Source organism: Poecilia latipinna, unplaced genomic scaffold (assembly GCF_001443285.1).
Source record: "Poecilia latipinna isolate Pla-1442-1.1 unplaced genomic scaffold, P_latipinna-1.0 Scaffold756, whole genome shotgun sequence".
Lineage (NCBI taxonomy): Eukaryota > Metazoa > Chordata > Actinopteri > Cyprinodontiformes > Poeciliidae > Poecilia > Poecilia latipinna.
The window spans coordinates 125,028-135,841 of NW_015113372.1; the positions used below are offsets into that span (position 1 = coordinate 125,028).

The 10,814-nt window shown below is 40.5% G+C and overlaps 1 protein-coding gene across 1 annotated transcript in view; it reads left to right on the plus strand.

Moving 5' to 3' along the window:
- Positions 1-10,814, plus strand: part of LOC106955656 (WD repeat-containing protein 37-like) — a 35,324-nt gene that overhangs the window by 4,696 nt on the left and 19,814 nt on the right. The window contains exons 2-10 of the mRNA XM_015045950.1: positions 556-848; positions 4,148-4,244; positions 4,338-4,433; positions 5,622-5,686; positions 5,964-6,047; positions 8,721-8,859; positions 8,950-9,021; positions 9,142-9,186; positions 9,320-9,396. Coding sequence (XP_014901436.1) covers positions 696-848; positions 4,148-4,244; positions 4,338-4,433; positions 5,622-5,686; positions 5,964-6,047; positions 8,721-8,859; positions 8,950-9,021; positions 9,142-9,186; positions 9,320-9,396 — 828 coding nt within the window. The 5' untranslated portion in view covers positions 556-695. The remainder of the gene's footprint in view (positions 1-555; positions 849-4,147; positions 4,245-4,337; positions 4,434-5,621; positions 5,687-5,963; positions 6,048-8,720; positions 8,860-8,949; positions 9,022-9,141; positions 9,187-9,319; positions 9,397-10,814) is intronic.

The following is a 10,814-nucleotide window of genomic DNA, read 5'->3' on the forward strand; positions in this document are numbered from 1 at the left end:
AATATATATATATATATATTTTTTTTTTTTTAATTTTTTTTTAATCATCTTTATTGTTATCACAATAGTACCACAAAATATGATAAAATTCTAAGTCCTGTACATTATCCTTAGCAATTCCTCCTGAGTAGGCCTGTCATGGTAACAAATTTTGCTGTATGAAAAATTGTATTGCAATAGTACTGTTTTGAGACCTTTTTCAAGTAATGCAATGGCATAATAACGCTAGAGAACATTCTCAAAAATCAATCAACTTTAAATTCTAAAGGACAATTAATACTGAAACTGGAAGACATTTTGAATATCCCAAATTAATAAACAAAACAGAAACAACAAATAACATGAATTATGGAGTCTTTCTAAAAAAAAAATAAAAGCAGTACAAAGGAAGAGATGAGAAAAAAAACACGAAATCATACAAATGGAAATTATTGAACTCATTTTAATTTATCATGCTTTTAGTTGATTGTTTATTACAGCAGGCTTACTCCTGAGTTGTAAACAACCATTTCTAGCCCTGTTTTTTTATTTTATTTTATTTTTTACCACCTACAGGTAGGTGGTGACAAGTGACAAAACCCAGCCTACCCACCTGCCAACCAGCGAGCCTGGCCCTTGTTTACCTGCTCCTCAGGTAGTTTGTAAGCAGGTAAGGTTGGGGGGGCGGGGTCAGGGCCTCACACGGGATAGGAGAGATGCCTGTGGAGGGCGGAAGCAGCAGTGGCTCGGCTTCGGCCGCACGTCACCCCAAGCAGAAGCGCAAGGCACACAGTTTGTCCATCCGGCGCACCAACAGCACAGAGGAGCGGCCACCGGGCATCCTGAGAGGAGACATGCTGGAGGGACAGGTCAGAGCAGAGGGGAGGAGTCCCTACATTTATTATTTTTTTATCATTTGGAAATGTGATGTCAGGAAGTTTTTCCTTTTATTTTTGTTAAAATGAAAGTGATTGCTACGGTATGTGGCTTTTTGTCAGCCGTGACCCTGCAGTGCCAGCCTGTTTAACAGCATTTTTAAGGTTTAATGGTAAGGCAACATTGACGACTTACTTTCTACTATCAGAGTTCAGTTTGTTCCCTTCAAGAAAGGAAAATGTTTAACCCGTACTAACTTAACGCCAGTCGTTACAGAACGTTTACCATCCTAGGCGGTGACGCCTTTAGTTACTGATTTCAAGGGATCGACTGTAACGTTCCTCCACCGCCATAAAGTTGGTGATTAACTCGCTCCAAACCAGGTTATTTGAATTAAGTCTACAGTTGATTTAGCTTTCCCACAAATGAAGGACGGACAGTTTTTGTCTTAGGAGTTGCTTCCTTAAAGCTTGTTCTGGTGACTTTTTTTTTTTTGCCTTCTTTACCTCTCGGGCAATAAAAACGACTCTCTGTTTGATTAAGGACGCAGCAGTCGTTAACTTTTAGGAGGTGGCTGCAGTGCGATACAGCCTCACACATTTCTGACTCATCATTTATTCCAACAGGTGAAATTGGTATCAGTGGAAAGTGCGCCTCAGCTCCCACTTTTTCCCTTAAATATAAAGCCTGAGCCAGTAAAACCGGAGCTCAGCTTGCCACCGCCGTGTCGTCTCATCAAGTTTTAATACGGGTCTGATTAGTCTTTTCAACAGTCCTTTCTTTGCCGCCCTCTGTTTACGTACTACTTGCACATGCCCAGGCGGCTTTATGAGCCCAAACGGAACACAGAGCGGGTTTTATTCTCCTCCTCCTCCTTTTTTTTTTTTTTAATGCTGGCATTATTGACCAAAGTGTGTCGCAGGCTGCAGGTTTAAGAGACTAAAACTAAGCAGCTTATAAGAACCGCCTGTTATTCCCTAATAGGTCTTCTACCCACCACCAGAGCATGGTGACATGTGGTGTTAACGTAACCGTGACTAACTCTGACCTTTGGTAGGCAAACATTTTGAATCGGTTGATTTAAAATCTTAAGATGCAGCCTTGTGTACTCTGGTAGCATTTTGCATTTTCATGGGAGCTGTGGTGGAGACTGGTGACCTGGATTTAACTGGGCACCAGCAGCAGGTTGACATGGAGGTAAGGCAGTTGTTGCTGTTGCAGCTGTTGGTATTGAAAGTAACTACGCTAGTTGTATTTGTCAAGAGATGTCTGCTTCATGCTCGGTGGGAAGTTTTTTTTATTATTGTTATTATTTCATGACTCATTCACTTTTTCTCTCTGTGGTAGCGGTGTGTCATTTATCTTCTGTGCTGCTTTTTTCTACAAGTGTTACTGTGGCTTTTTATAAGTATTTATAACCCTTGAAGTTTCTCGTATTTTGTAAGGTTACGACAGCAAACGTCAATGCATTCCGTCAGGATTTTATGTGATGGATGTGAAATGGTGTGTGACTGGAAACTGGGAGGAAAATAAATAACACTTGGATAAAAAGTGTTCTGTACACTTCTATTCAACTCTCCAGAGTCAAAACTCCAGCTGCAAGACTTTTAGGAGTTGTCTCAACCAAGTTTTGTCAAATCTCAAGCTGTAGCTACAGTGCTGAGCTTTCCCACTGATTTTTCTAATGCATTTCATTCTAATACATAAATGTGCTTTTAACTAAACAAAACCACTGCAGCTTTTGCTGTACGTTTAGACTTTAAGAGTCATTCTGCAGAAAATTGACCCTCCACCTCAGATTCAGTTTTTTACACCCAGGTCTTCTAGGATTTTTTTGCATTTGTCTTTGTCTTGAATTTACAAAAAATAAATAAATAAATAAATAATAATTTCAGACCTTACAAGGTATTGGACACATGCAGATTTTCAATGCTTGATTACATTTAGTTTCATCTTAAATTTGGATTCTTGTTCGGTTATCGTTTCCTCCATACTTTTATTTTTTTAAATTAATAATAGTTAAGTTTCTGTGGAAACTTAACTATTGAACTTTCGTGTTGTGTTCAAGGAAACCTTAACTTAACACATTTATTCTTAAGTGAAACAGTTTAAAAGCTTGGACAACAAAACAATAACATCTATCATCATACAGGTTCGATGGAATCACTAGACTCCGATCCAGAACTGCACGGCATTCTGGGGGATGTAGGCAGAGGAACCGCTAGCAAAGAAAGGTTGAACTTACTCATTCTTTGGTTACCTAGCAACAACTTTTCTGTGGAAAATGCGCAACAGCTGTTTCGTGTTGCCCCCAACATGTTCGGGCGTACTCCACGGACATAATGCAGACTCAACGCGGACGTTCCGCACAAAGGTAAAGATTTTGCAACCGCGGACGCGTACTCAGCGACGTACGAGAAACCGTGTGCACGCCGAACTGTTTAGTATGCGACACCGAGCTGATAACGGCGCTATCCGCGCAACCAGTGGCAAGAATACGTAGTGCGACTGCTGCTCTTTGTTAAACATTGAATGGTGTGCGGTGGTGGATAAGAAGCGGGACTAGCTCATGAAACTTGCTGGTATTCACTCGGTTTGCGGAAAATTAAGGCATTTTGTGACGAGAAACGTAGTCGGTGGTCCACTATGAAATCTCCACCGTACGCAGACGGTGCGCGTGAAGTCTGCGCGGTCCACTAGAAAATGTGTCCACACTGTAAGCCTTAGGATGTGGGCGCTGTTTCATGTTTTGGCGCATAATTGCCGCTAAAAACAAAAAAGATGGGAAGAAGAGAATGAACAGCTCAAGAGGAAACTGGATAAAAAAGGGAAGATTGACGGCATAAAAAAAAACATCAATTGCTAATGCCGACTATGAAATGCGTATATATCATGATGTTTTTCAGCCATACTGCCCAGTCCTAGCTTTCATATTTCCACTTTACCACAGCTCATTAATTTTTAAAATTAATTTATAACCAACCGTCTTGAAAAAATTCTGTCATTTACCTTGTGAAACTTGCAGAAATCCCTGGTTTAGCTTAATTCGTCTTTGAATGAACTCTGAACAATTTTGCTGCTAAAGAAAAGCATCCATGACGCCACCATGTTTCACTATTGAGTAGGACATGTTAAATACAATTTTTCATTTGAACCAAAAAGTTCAGTTTTTGTCACATAAAATCCCAGCAAACTATATTGGCATTTGTCGTAGCAACATAACAAAAGGTGTACAAGCTTTAGAGGCATTAAGGATCTTGGATAACTTTTGATATGTGTTTCATGTGTCCAGGACTCCAAGCTGCCCCTCGGCTTGCGGAACAACCTCCTTGACCTGTTTGGCCAGATCGAACGGGAATTTGAGAATCTGTACATCGAAAACCTTGAATGTGAGTTTACCTCCCTTCCTCCGTCAGGCCTCAGTTGCTGATTCACTACCCAGCGATCTCCGTTCAATCATTAATGCTGTGCCCACGTCGCAGTGCGCCGGGAAATCGACTCTCTCAACGAGCGTCTGACTGGAGATGGGCAGGCCATCGAGGGGGGAGACCCCTCCAAGGGAGCCCTCAAAGCCAAAGGTGCGACATTTGTTAAAGTTGTCTTTGAAAATACATCCTCACAAGCCAATTAAATCAACTTGTTTAGTACTTTTTTTTGGCAACACGGCTCATTCAAACAAATGGGAGGCTCTACTGGAGCACATAAAGTTTCAGTTTTATTGACATTGACCAAGATAAAAGCGCAAACCACCTGTGAGGTATTATATAAAAAGGTGTGACAGCCTTAAGCTACACAGAATCTACATTTACTCTGTTTAAAGATGGGTAAAAATTCAGCTATTTTTGCAGTAGCATAACTTTGCTCAAACATATATATATATATTTTAAATCCCTGCCTCAAATCGGAGAACATTTATTCAATTATTTATTCCTGAATCCACTTAAAGCAGTCTGGATTAACAGTCGTTGGAGCTTTTTGTAGTTTTTCTTAAAGCTTTTAAAGTTTCGGTCATTTTCTCATATGAACATTTACAAGCCTAGATTGTCTAGGCAGTTTTCATACTCCATGACTTTATGATTCTTTTTAGCTTCTTTCTCTTCACCACCCTTCAAAATGGGCTTTACAAGAGAACATTTTAGTTTAAATTCAGAAAATGAATACAACAAACATCTTAAGAGCAATAATTAGAAAAAAATTTACAACGGGAAGAGGATCTAAGTCAATCTAGAAAAAAAAAAGAGAAAATAATTTAAAATTATTGGCATGAAATGTTCTGCCTCTTCTTCTGATTACTGGAATAAGAATAAAGTATTTATTTATTTGAAGAGTGTTACAAAGCAGACACACTAGATGAGGGTAGGTGTGGCCATTTATAATGAAACATTTCTTATAATAAGATTTTTGATTTATCCTCGTCTCTGTTAATTTCACTTAACGATGTTAAATAAAACAATATCCCAGACAGTATGATCAGAAATGTTATTTTTACTATTTTGTGCACTATTTATCCCACAAGAGCATCAGTAAATATTGCTAAATTTGACAATATGATTAAATGCAGTTTCTGTTTGAGGTTTAGTGATGTAAAGCTCATGCCTAAAACTTATAGCAGTGACTTATGACGCCTGACGAATGCCACAACAAAGCTTTTTGTGTGTCTTTTTCTGTTGTTGTAAGTCTTGCCTTCTGGCATTGAAACCAAGCAGAGCGCATGTCACTCACTTCGGTGTTTTTATTCATGGGTTTTCTGTGTCTGTGTCACACAGCCAGCCACAGCACCAGTCAGCTGTCACAGAAGCTGAAGACAACCTACAAAGCCTCCACCAGCAAGGTACCTGGCACGAGCCATGTTGGGCTGCTCCGCAGAGCACGTCGGAGCTCTCGTGTAAATATTTGAGCGGCTAGCATTCAGCTTCTCTGATGAGGGGGACAGGAGGAGTGGAAAAGCTTGTTCCACGTCCTCAGAAAGTCAGAACGTAATCCTTGACTGTAAACCTACAGATTCTATCCCTTCCAATGAATGCATGATGTTTAGTTTTATATATTTTCCCCCCCATATTAACATCCAAAAAGTGACATTTTAATGTTGAATCTTTTTCCGAGGGTAGCGCTTGTACGCTTTCCAGGACAAAATAGGCGGAGCTCGCAACTTCAGCGTGCCCACCTGGGAGTTGTGGGGCGGAGATTCATGGGTAACCTCCTGAATGCTCTGTTTGTCGATGAGCGTTGAGCAGACGGCTGCTGGCTGAGTCGCATCTTAACTACAGTCTCACCTTGACTCCTGGTCTCTTTTCCACTCTGCGCCCTTCTTAGGAAACGACTCGGTGGGCGGCCGTAGCCGCCAAATGGTGAAGACGTGCGTTTATTTGTACTCTAGAGCCTAAATGTTTCAAACTTCTCTGTTATTCCAAAGTCATGACAAAACAAAGAGCTGGCCCAAATTAATTTGAGAGTAGAATTTAACTAATTAGTCTATTTTTAAGAAAAAATTCAACAAAAAACCCCCATTTAATTCCCTTCAGTAATATGTTTTGAAATGAACAACCTTTTGTCACAGTTTCTACAGAACCTAAACCACACCAGTTCTACCTAACTTTTTTTAATGCTTATGGTGATTTGGTTACCCTGATATGCCACTGTTGTTTACAGTATAGATTTAGGTTACCATGCAGATTAAACTTTTTGATTATTCCTCTAACTGTATTTATGCGAGTGATTACTATACTCTTTTCCTGACTTGTGAAAGTCAACACGTGCTTCACTTCAGTGGAGTGTTGTCTTCTCTTTTTCCCATTTTGAAAACTAAGTGTAATTGGACTCTGTGCAGTGTCAGGCGTTTACCACAGGAAGACGGAGAATCTTGCATTCCTTCATGGAATAAGCATGTAAAATGCTTATTGCATTTCTCTCACAGGGATTGAAAGAGTCACCAGTTGCCTCAGATTTTTATTTACAAGAGTTTCCCATTCCCAAAAGGGCTGATTTATTTTATTACAATACTTCATTCACATCTTTACTTGTGTTGCTAATGAGAGTCGAAGGTTCTGTAGGTTTTGGTAATCGGACCAGGGTTGAACCGTTCCGTGTGTCTCTCATTCTGTTACTTTGTACTCAGCTGTGCAAAATGGTATTTTTTTCTTTTTTACTCAACATAAATATATTAATCTGTGTGCAGCCAAATCCTTAGCTAGATAGAGAAACTGAATCCAGTTAAAAGACTGAAAACGGAGAACATGGGATCAAGGGAGGACAGCATAGATTAACCTCCTGTTAGACATGTCTGCTATCTGTTACACAGCTAATGCATCAGAATGTTGAATCTAATGTTACAATAAACTGAACTGCGGTAAAACTAATAATGCACACTAACTCTGGGTTTGTTGGTCTGCTTGGTCACTTTTAACTAGAATGACCTATGCTGCTGCTGCTGCTGTTGCTTTTCTTTTTTTTTAATTGGTTCTGGTGTGGGCCAGCTGCCAGGGATCAAAGCCTGCTGATCTTGTCATGTGCCTCAGCTGTTGCGGCTCTGTGAAAATAGAAGCCGAACTTTCCTCTTGAGATTGTTTCTGTGTGGGGGGCCCTGCAGCAGCAAAGGCCGACGCGCAACCAGAGCACACGTTATTTTTAGACATGCGCCCGTCTTATTTGGAGCTCCTGACGTGTAAGCAGAGCCGACGTTAATATTTGAGATCAGAAAAGTCGGGCACGCACACTCAGCTTTCTCTGTTTAAGACTTGAGAGTAGAATAGGTTAGTGGGGTTCTGATGTTTGAACGTGGCATCCTTATTACAAGAACTCTAGCTTGCGTGTGCAGATCTGATCTCGTTAGAAACGCCACAGGAAGCAGAAGTCATGGAAATGCGTTTACAGCCGTCACCCTCTGTGAGGGAGCAGCAGAGCTGATTTTAGGTTTTTCACCAGGCTCTGATCTAAAGTTAACCTGCTGCAGAGGCGTTTCAGTGGAAAAAGCTGCAAAGCTGACCTTTACCCACAGAAGGCGACCAACTCTGCCCTACATACCAAACGCCATCTTATCTGTTGTTCTGCTTGGCAGAAAGCAGCACAATGCAATCAAAACATATTCAGCATGTAGACAGTTATCTGTTAAATCAACAGAGTATTAATATGCAGCTCAACTAATTCATTTACATATGCTTGTTTGTGTTTTTATTCTATTGGTGCATGCATTATATGTGTAACCATACAGTAACTCTGAGAAGTATTTACACCACTTTTAGCTTCTGTTTCGTCTTTTATTGGGGTTTTATTTTGGTAGACCAACAGGAAGCAGTGAATGATTCTCAAGGGAGGGGGGGGGAAGGAAAATTCAAATATAACATTGATAAATAACCAGTATATTCCCCTAACCTTTCAATGCTTTTAAAAAAAATGACCACCTCTTTACCTCTGCTTCTGTTTCTGGAGGGTGAGGGGAGACAGTTGGTCATGTGACAGGATTGTGGGGAATATAAATGAAACAAACGGCAAAAAGATGGAAATAAATATATGTTGCTAATGGCGACCTAGTTTTACTTGTCAGACCTAGAGCATTATTTTAAGAAAGACAAATACCAGCCAATACAATGTTGGTGCCAATATATCGCGGATCCCTGATATAAATACAAAAGCATGCCACACGTTTCAGATTGTGATTTCTAAAAACTTTGTGTTGGTCTATCAAAAATTTCCTATTAGGATACATGGAAGCCTGTGGTTGTAATGTGATCAAATGTAGCAAAGATTTAAGGTCTATCAATACTTTTTCAAGGTGCTGTAAATGGTTACACTGTATGCAGATTCTAAACTCTGTCCTCTGCTCGTTTTCTTCTGTTCATCACTTCCTCGTCTCTTCCTCTCCTCTGCAGATCGTCTCCAGCTTCAAAGCCACCACCGGCTCCCGTGCCCTGTGCCAGCTGCTCAAGGAGTACATCGGCCACCGGGACGGCATCTGGGACCTCAGCGTCACCCGGACTCAGCCCGTGGTGCTGGGCACCGCCTCTGCCGGTACACGGATCAACCGAAAGGAACCTCGTCGAGCCAGAATGGCTCAAATCTCCATGAAATTGAAATGATCTGATTCCCTTGTCCTCACAGATCACTCAGCTCTGCTGTGGAGCATAGAGACGGGAAAATGTCTGCTGAGGTATGCAGGCCATGCAGGATCAGGTATGTATAAAGAAATGAATGTGTTATGCTTTATCATCTTTCTGTATGCATAAGAAATAATCTTTCTGTCACTTTTGGAAGAAGATCTGAATCTTTGATAATTTTTCATCTCTGTTGCAGTCAACTCCATCAAATTTCACCCCACCGAGCAGATGGCACTCACAGGTATGGATCTGAATTCATAAAAGATTTTTTTTTAAAGATTTAAACAGAATCTGTGTCAACAGGTTTGATGTTTCCTGCCGAGTGTGTGGGTGGGAGTCTGTGTTGACGAGCTTTTCTTTGTGTTTTTGCTCAGCCTCCGGAGATCAGACGGCTCACATCTGGCGCTACATGGTGCAGCTCCCGGCGCCGCAGCCGCCACCAGATGTCAGCGTGAGTAACTTTGGACTGAGATTTTTGCTAAAACTGATAAAGATTTCAAGGGCGCAAGCTGAGAGCTCCCCGTTTCTGGCGTATAGTTGGAACCAGATATTCACCTGAAATTTGGAGAAAGACGCACAATCTTGTTATTTCTGTTTGATAATAACTCGCTCAGTAGATTTGCGTTTAACAAGTTGTCTGCAGCCTTAAAGTCTTAAATTAATGTCTGTAAAATTAAGGCCTTAAATTGTTTGAGTTTTTTGTTTTTTATTTAAAGTAAGTTGGCCTTAATTATGTTCATCACAGGTCATGGCAGGTTTTTTTTGTTGTTTTTTTTCCCTTATGGGATTTTGCGTTGGGCAACAGTTCCCATCGTGTTCAGACTTCATTACGTTTTTACTGCTAACTAGCTGCTAATTTATCCTTGCTAGCTAGCTATTTTTGTGCTTACCATCAGTAAGTTCAAAATCCAAACACTCTATGTTTAGATTCATCACACCACCGAATATTTCTCCAAAAATTAAGGTGAATAATTGCATAAACATTCTTATTGTGTTTATGCTTGCTTTTAATTGCTAGAACAGATGAAAATGGCACCTTTGGATGTCTGGAAATTGTCCTCATTTCTCTTTTAGATGTAATGACTGATTTCTTTTGATTCTTCTTTTTTTGTCACGTGTTTGATATGTAGAAAATAAAATGAATCCACAGGAGTCTCCAATTAAGTCAAATGTTTTGAATAAACCTGTCAGGAGCTTAGAACGCCATGACATCATCATGTAGACTTTTGGTATTTTAAAAAAACAGAGGAATACACTAAGATTAATAGAAATTTTGTTTTATTTAAACTCCTATTTTTGATGAATGTAAAACAATTAGAGGTGTGCCGATCGATCGGCCACCGATCATAATCAGCCGATTTCCGTGAAAAAGTGTATGATCGGTGATCGCCGATCACGGTTTCTTGTTGCCGATCACACAAACTGATCACCTGCATCTCATTTCGCAGCCTGCCTGTGCAGCTGGTCTCTTTCCTTCACACTGCAAAAACGCGCAGCAACAAATCCTATAAGCGATGTGGTGTGGAATTATAACGCACTGAGTGAATGGGGAAGTTTGTGTGTTGCGGTTGAAAATTACTTCGGGGTGAAGCAGGTCAAAATGCATCAACACAACGAATCTAATATGGCATAAAAACAAAGCCATACTTGACGGAGTTTGGCTACATCGAGGCTCACTGCAGTAAAAAAGACATATGTAGCGATCAGATGGCAGGTAAAGCAGCGCACAGCTACAAACATTCACCCGGATTATTAGCATGACGGTCAGAAAGCTAAACAAATAACCCGCAAAATTATTTAAGTCTTCCAGCTGCGATGTAAGACTCTGGTTCTGCTCTCTTGTTGAACCGCTGCTATGCTACAGGTAGT